The 17,277-nt window shown below is 36.2% G+C and overlaps 1 protein-coding gene across 2 annotated transcripts in view; it reads right to left on the reverse strand.

Annotated features, from left to right (window-relative positions):
• Positions 1–17,277, reverse strand: part of C6 (complement C6) — a 134,710-nt gene that overhangs the window by 14,649 nt on the left and 102,784 nt on the right. For both annotated transcript variants that reach the window (XM_024247179.3, XM_024247180.2), the window contains exons 10-13: positions 4,939–5,105; positions 3,371–3,596; positions 2,307–2,478; positions 1,899–2,010 (exon numbers count right to left, since the gene is read on the reverse strand). In XM_024247179.3, the coding sequence (XP_024102947.2) occupies positions 1,899–2,010; positions 2,307–2,478; positions 3,371–3,596; positions 4,939–5,105 (677 nt within the window). The remainder of the gene's footprint in view (positions 1–1,898; positions 2,011–2,306; positions 2,479–3,370; positions 3,597–4,938; positions 5,106–17,277) is intronic.

Consider the following 17,277-nt stretch of genomic DNA (forward strand, 5'->3'; position numbering starts at 1 on the left):
TCAAAGGCTGCACATTTTTTCTTGCATTTCTTCTGAAATAAATTATTGCCTTAAACTTTTGTTTGTATTTCTTGTTTCTTTTGAATCTGTAACATAAGTGTATGTTGCAATAATCAAACTTAGGGAAGTACATCTAGTAGACTGACTAAACAAAAAACCTTGCCAAAAGTCCCTGTCACTTGCCTACAGAGGTTGGACTTGTCTGTTACTCATTAAATAAATATACTTGTGTGCAATAACATCATTGCTCTAGCCTGGAAATAGGCATATCTGCCTCTATTTGAATCTATACAAGGGGCATTTTGCCACTAGAAATTCCAGAAGGTGCTTATTAGGAAAAAATAAAATTTTATTAAAATTGAGTAAAAACTATTGCCAGACAAGAGACCAAGCCTTTAGTAAAGAGCAAAATAAAATAAGAAATGAATTTATCCATGAAAATGGGAATATATAATCTAACCTTATAAAATGAGTTAGAAGAATAATGCATCACTGTTGAAAGCCTTCATGTGTTTTTAAAATGAGAATGTCAATAATTTTAATGGTCTTTGTATGCAGCCGGAACAAATAGATTAAAAGTTATTTTGGTATCTGGACCTGCCAATATGTGATTTTAAGGATAACGCTCTAGGGCAGGGGCCAGCAAGCTTTTTCTATAAGTGGCCTAGATAGTCATATGTCGGCCATATGACGTCTGTTGAAATTACTCACCTCTGCCATTATTGTATGAAAGTAGCCATAGACGATATGTAAACATATGAATGTGACTGTGTTCCAATAAAAATAAAACTTTATTTTTTTTTAAGTGGCAGGTCAAATTTGGCCTTTGGGCCATAGATTGATGGCTCTTGTTCAAGAGAATTGGTTCCCAAAGTGTGGCTCCTAAACCAGCAGCATCCGTATTACCTAGGAATGTATTAGCAATGGATATTTCTGTGCCCTTCCCAAAATCTTCTGGATCAGAAACTCGAGGAGTGAGACCCAATGATCTGTGTTTTAACAGGCCCTTTGGCGCATTGTTGAGTTTGAGAACCTATTTTCTAGAGTAAAGACTAATTAAAATTACCTTCCTCTGAAATATTTGCTCCCCATAAACTTTAAGGTATGGTCCATATGCATGGGCAGAAGATAAGTCAATGTGGAAGATACAATTAGCCCAGACTACACTCCATGAATAAAACTATTTGCTGGCCTTAGAGAATTGAGTATTATTGATCTTTTTCCAAAAGTGTGATACAGTTGGGAAAAGAATAATGTAAAGATATTACTAAGTTTAAGAAAGGTAAAATGAAATAGGGAGCATGCCTTCTGTGATCACTTTTAGATATCATGTATCACCTGAAAAAATTATGTCTAAGGGCATAGATCTGTCTGACAAAAAGTATTCAGCTTTTAAAAAAATCATAGAAACATATTGTGGCTTGGTAAAAAAAAAGTTGAAACTTAAAGGTATGTGAAAATGGTTTTGACTGCTTAAGAGTTCTACAGGTTTCTAACCTAATAAAACAATACAGAATAAACACCTCCATGATTATAGCCAGTCTAGTGTGTTTCTCTAAACATTCCTTAGGTAAGGGTATCAGTTTGCTCAGACTCTGAAATAGCCAGATCTTACTTGCAAATTCTCACAAGTCATACAATCCTATATTATACTGAAGTTCTATTATCTTTCCAAGAAACCCAAGCAATCTGCTATCCTTTAGTCTAACAACTGGCTATGAAGACATCTCTAGGAAATTCAAGATGGAAGAGTGGCAAAGGGTTTCTAAATATTATTTTGTACTTTTAAAGTCAACAGGAGATTATTCGAATAGGAAATCAGTAACTCCAATTAAGACAAGCTATACTTTTCGAGGTTTTTAAAACTACAAACCAAAAGTGAGGTTTAGGATGCTGACCCGGATAAATCCATTTTCTGGAGGAATTGGCTGAGGACACCCGGAATCTGCTTCTATCTCAGGAAGATCGATCTCTTTCATTTCTTCGTCATCATTGATACATGGTTGTCCACTAAAAGGGAAACATAAATATGCATATATATGTATGTATGTACACACATTTACATGTGTGTATATGCTTATGTGTATACATATGTACACATTGCATACATATATGTATTAAATAGAAAACATTACACACAGAACAAGGCACAGCAGTAGACCCAGTGGCTCATTAATATTCTGTGTTGGCATAGGTAAAGTTCTAATTATTGCTTTACTTAGCAGTAGACTAATAACCATTTGAACTCTCAATGTTATTGGGAGTTAGGGCAAAATGACCCATTCTTTTCCCTTACCCGGCCTTACTTGTTTTCCATGATTGAAAATGTGCAGTCTTCCTCTTGTCGCTTCTCCCCCTCACAGTGTTTCCCTCCTCGTTGGGGGGCAGGATTATTGCATTCTCGGGTTCTCGATCTCTTATAAGTAGCATCACAGGTGCTCCAGGAAGACCAACAACCCCAGTGTCCATCTACTGCATCTGGAACAAAGGAAGACTCACTCCCATGGATCATGGTGCAGCTGAATTCGGGTTTGGAAGCAAGGCCAACCTTGTTTCCTCACTTTTTAGCTGAGTAACTTCCTTTGTGGGATATGATAGGGTTCTTCTAAGGATTAAAAGAAATTACCTGTGCAAGGGGCCTGATACATTGCCTGATTTCCTTTTAGACTTTGTTCCCATAAGCCTAAATAAAATGGCAACAAATGGCAATCATTATGAATTATTTTCAACTGTTAACAAACCTCTGTATTCTTGGCTTTGGAGGCCTTTTAAAAATGTGCACTCATATATGTATAAACATAAACATCTTGTTAACAGAATGCATATTAAATTACATTTTTAAAGGTAGTAGGATACATTCTTACTCCCATGCCTTACCCTGTTTCTAAGGAGGATTTAAGATAACTATGAACATTACTTAGTCCTGTATGAAAACTTTGGTTGTGGCTTAATTTATTTTTTATTACAAAGCCATCCTCCTTCTATATTACAATACATAAGAGGCTTATAATATCAGAATCATATATTTTATTTGATGTTATGTTTGATTTTTTATGTTATGAGCATTGTACTTGTATTCTTGATATATAAATACATGTATAATATATTCATATTCCTTAGATAGATACTGGTGTTATCCTCATTTTATGGATGAACGGATTGAGGCATAGGGAAACTGGGTAACTTTCCCAAGGTCACATAGTTGGTAGGTTACAGCTGAGACTCACACTTTTTGCAGGTTTATCTTCCCTCTGAGCCTGTACAAGGTGGAGGCTGCTAATAGAAGTTTTGTTTCTTTTTAATTGACCAACTTAGAAAACTCTTTGGAGGGGAAAACTTATCTACCTCACAATAGATTCCTGATACTTACTGGATTTATAATCTGGAGACCGTCTCTCACAGTTCTCACCATAGGTGCCACTCTGACACACACACAGACATTCAGTCCCTGAGAGGGTGGGTCGGCCATTATTAGGGCATGGAGCACACTGGCAAGGATCGAACTTGGCTGCATACTCTTGGAAAGCTTTCCTGAGGTTGTTCCGTTTTGTCACTGCGCAGGGGATGTTTCTTACCAAGTCCACGATGGGGGCAAGCTAGGAGCAAATGGGAGAGAGGAGGTCCAGTCACATCCCCTTTGGTAATAGGTTGCCATTACTGCCCAGTTCTCATGAAATGAGAGGGAAAGCCTGAAAATTCTACACTTCAAAGGAATTATTGCAGAATATAGTATTGCACCTGTTTAACCAGTAGGCAAAAGCCTTCTACCTGTGGACAGGTGTGATGTATATGGCACTTACCTTCCCTACAATTTTACTGTGAAGGAAGCCACATGGGAGGTGTTGCTTACTTGGTTATATGTCATGTTATTTATTAAGTATTCTATGCATGCATCAAAGCACTGAGATAGGTGACCAAGAGTTAGGCAACTCTTTACTGCTCTGCTGAAACCTCATTAAATTTGATTCAAGCAGCAAAAAATTTAGAGAGGATAGGAGAAGCTTTCCATGTTGTTTTTTTCCAGGGACAGTTTTGGCTTTTGTTGGAGTTAGATGAGAAAATGTGGAGTGGGGGAAAATGAAGAAATAAACTTGCCAGTAGGGTGAATGGAAGAATTACAGTAACAAATAATAGGCTAATGATAAATCAGTGCTCATTTTATTAACATCATAAAACCTCAAAGAAATGACCATCTAGTGCAATATGACTTGCAAGTACCCGGAGGGGCAGCTGGGTCTCATTTTTCTCCCATAACTTGTAGAGCTCAATACATCTTCACGCTGCATGCAAATGACTCTATTTTCATAATGATTGAAATCTTTTATCTTCATTTAAATGAAATGAACATAACAGCTTCTTTGGAGGCCTTTTAAAAATACGGATATGTTTGGAGGAAAACAGGTTCTAAATGGCATATGGCTGATACATGGGTAAAGTATTCCATAAATAATAAATATCATCTTTTAATGTAATTACAACAAATACAAAACTGGTAAATTCAATCAATAGTAATAGAAACAGGAAGTCAAATGGATCTAAAATCTCAATTATCTCACAGAGCTACAAATGAAGACTTAGGAGTGTTCATCAAATAAGGAGTTGCAAGAAGAGCACAGAAACCAGATTTATTGTATACATGAAAAAATAAAAAGTACTACTCAAGGCAAGTTTGAGCATTTTTATTCACTAAGTTCCATTTCCTGGTGTTTCATGCATGCTAGGAATTCTAAATGCTGTACTGTTGAATGCTTGTTTGAATAGCAAAAGCATTAGACATGCAATTTAACATTTTAAAAAAGGTACATTGTGCATGAATACTAAAGAAAGGCATTTCTTTCATTGTCTGAGAAGAAAATGGAAAATAAATTGTGTGATGCGCAATTTGGGCTGCTAGAGAACTACTTCAGATCTCTTACCTGGAATAATTTTTACTCTTACCTCAAAGTCAATCACAGCAGGATTTTCCTTCACTGATTCTAACCACTCAGAAAATGTTTTCTCCTCCAGACCAGAGCTCCCTTTCTCCCATGCCAAAGCTGCTGCATATTCACTCCTTCCACCTCGAATCAGGGATATGGATTTCTCTGCTCCCTCTATAAATGAACCTGCAAGGTGTTTCAATAAAAATGCCCATTTAATTTTAGTGCAAATTTCTATTCTAAAAAAAAAAAAAGCCTATTTGTACAGAAGGGAGAAGTAGATGGTACAGTATGTAGCTCCATTAAGTAAGCTAAGTGAAAATGCAAGAGAACACTCCTCCTCCTTGTAGGGAGTTTAATAATACAAATAATAATAACAGTACTAACAGCAACCATTTATTAAGCATCTGGTAGATGCCAGGCACTTTACACACATCTTATATAATTCTCATGACAACCCTGAGAAGTAGGTATTATTATAAACATTGAAGCCGAAAGTAATTTGTCCTGGAACACATGGTTACTAAGAGACAGGACTAGGATGCAAATATAGCCCAGTCCTTGACTACTCTGTCCCTTACTTTTTAATGTCAACCGCCCTGCTTCTGATTTATGTTAGCATACATTTTGGGTGCCCAGAATAAGATAAGTCACATGGCTTCTGATAGCCAGTCAATTGACTGTCATGGTGAAACTTCCAATTACAGAGAAAAAAGGATGGAATGATTTTATATTTAAAGACAGAGGTGAAAGCACAACTAACACAGAAAAAAAACCCATCAGTTTAAGAGTTGGCATAATGTTTCTTTAGACACAATGACATTTACTGTTAAAGTATATAGCACAATTCTTTTATACAAATTTCCATAACAATTTCCACTAACCAAATGGTAACTTTAACTAACAGGGATAGGGACTGAGTAATAAGGAATTGCCATAAGAAATAGTAGCAAATAAGAAGAAGGCTAGTGATATAAGTGATAGTTAGTGGCATTAATTTGGTGTCTATCGGTAAGAATTAGCTATGGAGAATTAGCTATGTCAAGTGCATAACAAAGCACAGGTATAAGGCGTAACAAAACAAAGGTATACAATGAAAATTTTAGAGGTTTTTGTATTTATTTTTCATAGAAAAGTAGAAGCCAAATTAGAGTTTGCCAATATATCATGTACAGACTGACAGTGGCTTTGTCATGTTATTTCATATTTAGATTGATACCATGTATTTCATAAATGGATTGACACTGGTAAGGGTTATCTGTGAGGGGCATGGGATCCTGAAGAAAGAGTAAGTCTGTTTACTGTTCCATTAGCTTACTCTTACAAGTGAACAAGTGCCTTAAAAAGATTCCAGAAAGAAAATGCAGATTGAATATAATGCCAATAATGCAAACAAAAGAAAAAAAAACTAGCAAAAGACAGAATGAATATTTCTACTTACACAATCTTCTCAGAAGCCGCATCATAAGATGAACACCAAAGCTGACCAAAAGCATGTCAAAAATTTCAAGAAACTTTTGTAATATATAGATTTATCAATGAATTGTTTTTTTGTTTGTTTGTTTTTTGTTTTTTGTTTTGAGACAGAGGTCTCGCTCTGCTGCCCAGGCTGGAATGCATTGGTGCGATCTTAGCTCACTGCAGCCTCTGCCTCCTGGGTTCAAGTGATTCTCCTGCCTCAGCCCCCCGAGTAGATGGGATTACAGGCATGTGCCACCAGGCCCAGCTAATTTTCATATTTTTAGTAGAGACGGGGTTTCACCACGTTGGCCAGGATGGTCTTGGTCTCCCAATCTTGTGATCTGCCCGCCTTGGCCTCCCAAAGTTCTGGGATTACAGGCATGAGCCACTGTGCCCGGCCTGAACTTTGTTTTTAAGTGTGTGCAGCCACTACTATGAGGAAGATAAAAGTTCTGTTTGTTTCATATATTCTATTTAAAAAACAATTTCCATTTTTTACATTTGCATATTTTAATGCACATTTTTGAATAATACATTTATACAATTCTTTAGTAAAAATATATGTATTAGTGATATATCCTCAAAAAATTTTAATGATATAATTACAGATTTGAGAAGTCTGAAGTCCAATGATTTAATTGAAATAGCTCAGGGTTAGAAATAGGCAAATCTATGTTCTTGTGTGTGTTTTGCTCTTCAATTTGTCTGTGTCTTTGACTTTAGGCGAATTGTCATCAATAAACATTTGTTGAGAATCTTCTATATGTCAGGCCCAGATAAATATAAAATATCAAGTTCAGAACTCACACTCTCAGTGAGTATATGGAATAGGTATATAAATATGCTAGCAAGACTATGGAGAAATAAACAAGGATGGAAAAGAAGAAAGGAAGGAAGGTAGAAAGGGGGGGGAGGGAGAGAGGGAGGGAAAATGGAAGAAAAGAAAGGAAATTAAAAAGACCAGTAAAATAGTTTTTGCTGAGTATTACTCAATGGTAAAAACAGTGAACAATTACTGACTTAGGAAAATGAAATAATTCTGTCATCTTTGGCAATTAGGAAGGATGGCGCTCTGAAGGAAGACTGACATGTTCCTGGAAGGAAAGGTGAGACCTATTAGGGAGATCATGGCCCTAATATTAGGGAGACAATGGCCTTCGAAGCCATGGGCACACCAAGGGCAAGGACCTGGAGTCAGGGCAGATGTGCCATGCTCTGGAGACAGCACATGTAGGCATCAGTTTGAGTTGAAGTGGAAGGTCCAGGGAGGGGGAAGAACAGCAGAACTGAGAGAGTCTGGATGTAAAGCCAAGGAAATTAGACTTCATTCTTCAGGTTTAGAAACAATTGCATTCCCTAGAAACAATGAAAGGTTTTGAGGTGGGGATTTAAAATGATTCAGGAATATTAGCAGTATTGTGTCATCTGGGTAGCAATGGGTAATTGAAAAACCAGTTTGGAGCCTATTGCAATGGTCTCTAACTTTGCAATGTCCTCTTGTTCCTACAGGCTGAAAACTGGGGTCCATATGTGATATTTTCTCATGTCAATTCCTCTACATTAACTCAGTTTCCTAAGTTGCCCTGATTCCAGTCTAGTATTTTCTTATATTTTAAGTAAATTTTTATACTGAAGTATAATATTGACACAGAAATGTACACAAATCATTAAGCATACAGCTCAATTAATTTGTAAAAAGTGAGCATCCCCATATAATCACTGCCCACGCCTAGAAATAGAACTCTAGCAACACCCAAAAGCCTCCTTCGTGCTTTTATCCAGTCATTATTCCATCCCCAAATGCAAACACCAATTGTATTATTATTGCTATAGATTAGCTTTGCATATTTTTAACTTTATATGTAAGGTTATAAAACATGTACTCTTTTGTGCCTGGTTTCTTTTGCTCAGTTTTATGTTTGCGGCATTCATCTATCTTGTTTGTAGTAGTAGTTAATTCATATCATAATTCGTTCATTTTACTCTTGATGGACATTTGAGTTGTATTCAATAAATGAATAATGCGGCTTTTCTTATTTTTGCTCCATGTTTGTGCATATTTTTGTTGGTGCATACCTATTAGTAGAGTTTCTAAGTCATAAATATGTGTGTGTGCATTTATGTTTCACTTTAGTAGATATTGCCAAATAGTTTCCAAAATGGTATTACCAATTTATACTCCTACCAGCAGTGTATGGCAGGTTGTGAAGTTCTACCGCCAATACTTGTTAATTTAAATTTTTTCTCCATTTGCATGAGGTGGTATTTTATGGTTTTAATTTTATCCTTTTGATTCCCAGTTATCTTTATCATCTTTTCATGCTTATTGCTTTTAAAAATATGTTCTTTTGTGAAGTGCTTATTCTATGTTTTTGCTTATTTTACAATTTCAACTACAATTTTCCTATATTATATGTCTTTACTACATGTCACTTGTGCAACTACAAAATAATTATAGCAGACATGAATTGAATATTTAGTATAGCCTAGGTTTTATATGGATTGTTTATTTAATTCTCACAATAAGCATAAGTAAATACTATTATTATTTTTATTTTACTTAGAAGAAGAAAGATTAAACTCTTGATGTTGATTACATAGCCAATCAACAGTGGAGCCAACACTTGAATATAGTCTAGCCTGAAAATTTAGTCGATATGCAATGAACTTAATACATCACAGCAGGAAATAATTTCTATAAATAACATTTTACTTTCCTACTTAATAATTTTTACTGCTTTCCCACTGAATCAATCCAGTAAAATGTTCTGCTCAATAGTAAGTCTGTGAATTTCTTGGCAAGATATTTTAGGGGAAAACTGCATAGTATATCAGCTTCTTAAAAATTTACAATGTTCTTTTTAATTTTAAAAGCTGAAAATTTCTCTTAAACACTGTTACACTCAAAGTTTTTCAATTTAAAGATGGAACTCCCTTTTCACATGCAGCACCTATTAACATTCTGTAGATCATATGTGGGATAGTGACAATATTTAATAGTATTAAGTCTAATTTTTTTAGTAAGACACACAAGCCCTGTTTTATATGGACCAAACCTACCTTCTCAGTTTTATTTCACAAATTTATGCTCAAGCTAAATAGAAATACTCATTTATTCATTTACACATTCATTCTTTTCCTCTCTATGCCTCTGTTTCCTCATCTATAAAATGGGGGTAATAATTGTACCAGTCTCATGGGGTTGTTGTGAGAATTAGAAGTTAACACACACAGAACACTTAGGACAGTGCCTGGAGCATAGCAAGAGTTCAATAAATGTTAATTACCCATTCATTTATTCTTTCAAGCATTCATGTGTTCAATGAGCACATCTATTAAACATTTATAATGTGCTAAACATGGTACGAAGTATTGAGGACATAAAGACCATGTCACTGTCCTGAATTTGCATACTGTGGAGGAAACAGAAAGTAAACATAATACAGTGTGATCAGAGCTATGATGTTGTGAACGCAGGTTGCAGTGAGTACGTCTAGGAGGGCACCTAACCTTAATTATGAACAACAATAGAGATGGTAATCAGGTAAGGCTTCTTGGACTGTCTGCTAAAAATTACAATTTCAAGATTTTGTTACTTCAAAATAGCTATTACATCTTTAGCATATTAAACACTTAAGCAATGCAGAAAAACACAATAATTATTCCCCTTGTTGTTTAGTCTTAGTTTTATACAGTAAATGAATCCAGTTCTCATTGCTTCATCTTTGCTCACTGTTTCTTTACTCCTGGGCTCTATACTTATCTGTTGGATTAATGTTTTAATATTAATTTTTATGTGTTTTTATATTTTCTTTATCTCTATTATTTTTCTCATAATTGAAGCTGAATCATGGGCTTTCTATATATACAGCCTCAGGCTGGAGAGAGTCAAGAGAGAAAAAGAGTAAAATGTTGTCTTTTGAGATCTCAAGTATACTTTTATAAATCTAGCAAAAATCACAGATTTGAAGGCTAGGGTTTTTAATGTCAAGGGCCAGGCTCTTGAGAGAGAAAAAGAATTCTTGAGTTCTTAATGCTTGAGCTAAAATATCAAGAGCCAAACATTTTAGGATTCAGAATCATAGAATTTACAACATCAACCACAGAATGATAAAAAATGTATACAATAGCCATTTTCCTTCTCAAAAGTAGAAAAGATTTTGAGCAGCTGGGAGAATGGGGGAATACTGGACATGTGGTAAATAAAATATAGACTTGATGGATTCCTTAGTGCAGGCCTAAGATTCTACCACTTTGGGGAAAATCTTGGAAATAATAGTTTGACAAGTAGAAGTTTGATAGAAGCTCATAAGAGGCTCTTCAATAAGTTAATGGAAAATGTGTATTATGAAAAAAACAATGCATAGCTTTCAAATTTTTTTGCACAAAAATAAACTCATACTAACTTGTCATAACATAGCTGAATAGGATCAAGTTTGAGGCACAAAAAGGGATAAGACATCAGTTTGAAAAGAGTCCCTATCAGAGCAACTTGAAATTTGCTAAAATAGAAGTAAGACCAAACATCAAATTTATGGTAAAGCTTGGGTGGAAGAAAGGTGAAATCACTGATGCCTTAGGAAAAGTTTATGGGGACAATACTTCAAGGCAATCAGCAGTTTACAGATTCATAACTCGTTGCAGGAAGGGAAGAAATGAAATAATGTTGAAGAGAAAACTCCTAGCAGTAGACCATCTACATGAATTTGTGAGGAAAAAATTTACCTTATTCCTGCCCTAATTGAAGAGGACTGATGATTAACAGTGGGAACAAGAGCCAACACTGTAGAAATCTTAATTAGTTCAGTTTACACAATCATAACTGAAAAATTAAAGATGAGCAAACTTTCCACTCAATAGCTGCCAAAACTATTGTGTCCAGATCAGCTGCAGACAAGAGCAGAGCTTTCCCTGGCAGAGACACAACAAAAAAAGAGAATTTTAGACCAATATCCTTGATGAACATTGAAGCAAAAATCCTCAATAAAATACTGGCAAACAGAATCCAGCAGCACATCAAAAAGCTTATCCACCATGATCAAGTGGGCTTCATCCCTGGGATGCAAGGCTGGTTCAATATACGCAAATCAATAAATGTAATCCAGCATATAAACAGAACCAAAGACAAAAACCACATGATTATCTCAATAGATGCAGAAAAGGCCTTTGACAAAATTCAACAACACTTCATGCTAAAAACTCTCAATAAATTAGGTATTGATGGGACGTATCTCAAAATAATAAGAGCTATTTATGACAAACCCACAGCCAATATCATACTGAATGGGCAAAAACTGGAAGCATTCCCTTTGAAAACTGGCACAAGACAGGGATGCCCTCTCTCACCACTTCTATTCAACATAGCGTTGGAAGTTCTGGCCAGGGCAATTAGGCAGGCGAAGGAAATCAAGGGTATTCAAGTAGGAAAAGAGGAAGTCAAATTGTCCCTGTTTGCAGATGACATGATAGTATATCTAGAAAACCCCATTGTCTCAGCCCAAAATCTCCTTAAGCTGATAAGCAACTTCAGCAAAGTCTCAGGATACAAAATCAATGTACAAAAATCACAAGCATTCTTATACATCAATAACAGACAAACAGAGAGCCAAATCATGAGTGAACTCCCATTCACAATTGCTTCAAAGAGAATAAAATACCTAGGAATCCAACTTACAAGGGATGTGAAGGACCTCTTCAAGGAGAACTACAAACCACTGCTCAAGAAAATAAAAGAGGATACAAACAAATGGAAGAACATTCCATGCTCATGGGTAGGAAGAATCAATATCATGAAAATGGCCATGCTGCCCAAGGTAATTTACAGATTCAATGCCATCCCCATCAAGTTACCAATGACTTTCTTCACAGAATTGGAAAAAACTACTTTAAAGTTCATATGGAACCAAAAAAGAGCCCGCATCACCAAGTCAATCCTAAGCCAAAAGAACAAAGCTGGAGGCATCACACTACCTGACTTCAAACTATACTACAAGGCTACAGTAACCAAAACAGCATGGTACTGGTACCAAAACAGAGATATAGATCAATGGAACAGAACAGAGCCCTCAGAAATAATGCCACATATCTACAACTATCTGATCTTTGACAAACCTGACAAAAACAAGCAATGGGGAAAGGATTCCCTATTTAATAAATGGTGCTGGGAAAACTGGCTAGCCATATGTAGAAAGCTGAAACTGGATCCCTTCCTTACACCTTATACAAAAATCAATTCAAGATGGATTAAAGACTTAAATGTTAGACCTAAAACCATAAAAACCCTAGAAGAAAACCTAGGCATTACCATTCAGGACATAGGCATGGGCAAGGACTTCATGTCTAAAACACCAAAAGCAATGGCAACAAAAGCCAAAATTGACAAATGGGATCTAATTAAACTAAAGAGCTTCTGCACAGCAAAGGAAACTACCATCAGAGTGAACAGGCAACCTACAAAATGGGAGAAAATTTTTGCAACCTACTCATCTGACAAAGGGCTAATATCCAGAATCTACAATGAACTCCAACAAATTTACAAGAAAAAAACAAACAACCCCATCAAAAAGTGGGCGAAGGACATGAACAGACACTTCTCAAAAGAAGACATTTATGCAGCCAAAAAACACATGAAAAAATGCTCACCATCACTGGCCATCAGAGAAATGCAAATCAAAACCACAATGAGATACCATCTCACACCAGTTAGAATGGCAATCATTAAAAAGTCAGGAAACAACAGGTGCTGGAGAGGATGTGGAGAAATAGGAACACTTTTACACTGTTGGTGGGACTGTAAACTAGTTCAACCCTTGTGGAAGTCAGTGTGGCGATTCCTCAGGGATCTAGAACTAGAAATTCCATTCGACCCAGCCATCCCATTACTGGGTATATACCCAAAGGACTATAAATCATGCTGCTATAAAGACACATGCACACGTATGTTTATTGCAGCATTATTCACAATAGCAAAGACTTGGAACCAACCCAAATGTCCAACAATGATAGACTGGATTAAGAAAATGTGGCACATATACACCATGGAATACTATGCAGCCATAAAAAATGATGAGTTCATGTCCTTTGTAGGGACATGGATGAAATTGGAAATCATCATTCTCAGTAAACTATCGCAAGAACAAAAAACCAAACACCGCATATTCTCACTCATAGGTGGGAATTGAACAATGAGAACACATGGTCACAGGAAGGGGAACATCACACTTCGGGGACTGTTGTGGGGTGGGGGGAGAGGAGAGGGATAGCATTGGGAGATATACCTAATGCTAGATGACGAGTTGGTGGGTGCAGCGCACCAGCATGGCACATGTATACATATGTAACTTACCTGCACGTTGCGCACATGTACCATAGAGCCTAAAGTATAATAATAATAATAATAATAATAATAATAATAAAAAGAAAAAAAAAGAGCAGAGCTTTCAATAAAAATTTTAAACATGTAGGATCAGATCCTGAAACACTTTTAAAAAAGAATTATACACAGGAGATGAAAAATGGATTTACTAGTATGGTCCTGAAGACAAAGCACAATTAAAGTAGTGGCTACCAAGAGGTGGAAGTGGGCCAGCCAAAGCAAAAATGGCCTAGTCAAGAGCAAAGGTCTTGGAAATAGTTTTGTGGGATGCTCGAGGCATTTTGCTTGTTGATTTTCTGGAGGGTCAAAGAATAATAACATCTTCTTATGAGAGTGTTTTGAGACAGCCAAACTTTTAGCAGAAAAATGCCCAGGAAAGCTTTACCAGAGACACCTTCTCTACTGTGACGATGCTCCTACTCATTCCTCGAATCAAACAAGGGCAATTTTTTAGATGAGAAATTATTAGATTATTAGATATTCACCTTACAGTCTTTCTTTGACTCCTTCTGACTTCTTTTTGTTTTCTAATCTTAAAAATGTCTTTAGAGGGCACTCTTTTTTTCAGTTATTAATGTGAAGAAGATTGCATTGACACAATTAAATTCCTAGGACCCTCAGTTCTTTATGGATGGACTAAATGGCTGGCATCATCACTAACAAATGTGTCTTGAACTTGATGAAGCTTATGTTGATAAATAAAGTTTATATTTTCTATTTTTATCTTTTACTTCCATTTCCCTGTGGACTTTTTGAAGTCCTCTCATGTACATTTAATCTTCTCAAGTAGTAGGATGGAAATGGCAAGCCTTGTAGAGAATTTTCTGTATCCAACATGGCACCCAGGCAAGTAGTTCCTTAGTAGTCTCAAGGCCCTCACATTTCACTGCGATGTATAGAAAACAGGCAGGGATTCCCTAAAGCCTGAAGAAGGTGAGGAAGTCTTGAGAAAGAGTGGTAGACAAAAAATGGCCTGGCCTTTTTGTGAGGAAAATTCAAAGGATATGGATCTAGTAACCAAAAGCCAAGACAGGACCATCAACATTGGCAATAGGTGCCAGTGCATGATTGTGAGAACCAGAGGAGGCAAATGACCTATCAAATGAGGCTAGCCAAGGCAAAGAGAAACATGCTAACAAAGGTCTCATTCTCCCTGTGACTCTAGGATACTATCTGACCACCCTTCCCCAACACATATGCATACGCATATGCATATGCATGTGCTTGCGTACACACACACACCCACACACACACAGGCACACACACACACGCACTCTTAAATTATCCCTGACAAGCAGCAAAGGAGAAAGGTGAGGGAATCCTGAGTTTGACTAAAAATTGAAAACTGAAACCCAAAACGGCTGGGTTACATTACACTGGCAATTTTATACTTTTTACCACTTAGAAGAAATAGGAATTTGAGAGTATATTAATTCATTCTTTCACTGCAATAAAGAACTACCTGAGACGGGGTAATTTATAAAGAAAAGAGGTTTAATTGGGTCACCGTTCCACAGGCTGTACAGGAAGCCTGGCAAGGGAGGCCTCAGGAAACTTGCAATCATGGCAGAAGGTGAAGAGGACGGAGTCACGTCCTACATGACTGGAGTAGTAGGAGGAGGGTGAAAGGGAAAGTGCTGCATACTTTTAAACAACCAGATCTCATAAGAACTCACTATCACTAGAACAGCAGGGAGGAAGTCTGCCCCAATGATCCAGTCACCTCCCACGAGACCCCTCCTCCAACATTGGGGATTACAATTCGAAATGAGATATGGGAGGGGATACAAATCCAAACTATATCAGAAAGCTACGTTAAGTTCCATGAAAATATCCTAGCTTTGAACATCTGAATTATTCCAATTGGTTTTTTATTCATCTCTTTGTTGCATGGATTTTATAGTTGAGTAGTTTTTTTCCAGTAGTACTTAATAATACATTTCTAGAATTTGTTTTGAAGTTGCATATTTGAACAATATTTCCAATGTATATAATCAAGAAAAAATTCTTCCTTTATTTCAGAGACATATTCTTATATAGCATTTTTTAAAAATACTGTTTTTCTATTTCATTTACTGGGATCTCTTTTTCACGGATACTAATTTTCACATATTAAATTACATTTGTCATTCCATTTCCATCAAATTTTCTTTAATAATATCTAAATGTTTTTCCATGTTGAGATTACTTGATATCTTTCTTGTATGTGATTAATTTTATTAATTTCATTTTTAAAGAATTATGTTTTGTCCTTGCATTGTATAATTTATTTATAATTATAATGATTATGTTTCTCAATGTTTGTTTTTGTACTTTAGCTTTGAAATCTGTTTTAATTAATTCTTGTATTTAATCTGTCTATCTCTGAGTTCTTGATTTGTTGAACTCATATTCTTATTAAATTATTCTACTACATGATAAACTGATATAGAATCTGTATTCATATTTTGGTTAATATTACCAGATTATTTGCTTTGCATGCTATATGCCTTTGTGCCCTCTTTTTCTTCTTTGCCATAATGACTGTGCAGTTGTCAAGCCAGTTCTTCTCATTTTGCTTATGCATAACACAGTCATGTGTATGTAGACCATCTACCTATTCTGATAGTATATTTAAAATTATCTATTTATTATTATAGTAAATATTATATTTTATTTGTTTCCTGTCTGTCTTCTCCATAAGAAAGTAAGCTTCAAATTTGGGAATGTCTGTGATTCTGCTTCCCTTTATTCTAAGTAGTCAAGCAAAATAAGGAAACAGAATTTTACAGAGAGGAAAGAGTTATTTATAATGGCAAGGCATAGGAGAGAGCATGACTTGTTTAGGAGGCTGCATAAAGTTTAGCTGTGCAGAGAAGGACAGGAACTTGTGCTTAAGGCCATGTGAAACCTGACGTGTTCCAAGTATGAAGGTTTCATGAATAAGATTTTCCATAGAGAAGATTCCTCTCATTAAAATGTGTAGAGTAGACTAGAATAAAAGAGACTACAACCAGGAAGACCACTTAGGGGGCTTCTGAGATAATCCAGGTTGGAAATACTGAATGGAAGGTTTGCCTTCCATGGAAGGTTTTATATCCATGGAAATAAAAAGAGGAAGAAAACTTGCAGAGACATTCAGGAGGTAGAATGAATTGTGCATGGTTACTTATTAGATATAGAAAGAGGGTAGAATCAGGGACAGCAGCCAGGTTTCTGGCTTGGCTGACTTAGTTGATGGTGATGCCATCATCAAGGCTGGGACTGCTGAAGGAGAGGAAAGGTGAAAGGAGCCAACCACTGCTGGTCACTCTGCAAGGCTCCTTATAAACATTATGTCACTTAGTCTTCACAACAGTCCTATTAGGCTATAAAGTAAAGGCTATGCTATTAGAGATGAGTGAGAACCAACAGCAGCAGGGAGAGAATACGTGAAGCATTGAAGCCTAGAGACTTTCTGGTAGAGATGTTTAGTGGACAGTAGGTGTCTGGAGTTCAGAAGGGATGTCTGGGTTGGGGATTGGGATAGAAAAGTGAAAGCCT

This window comes from Pongo abelii, chromosome 4, assembly GCF_028885655.2.
Source record: "Pongo abelii isolate AG06213 chromosome 4, NHGRI_mPonAbe1-v2.0_pri, whole genome shotgun sequence".
NCBI classification, from domain to species: domain Eukaryota; kingdom Metazoa; phylum Chordata; class Mammalia; order Primates; family Hominidae; genus Pongo; species Pongo abelii.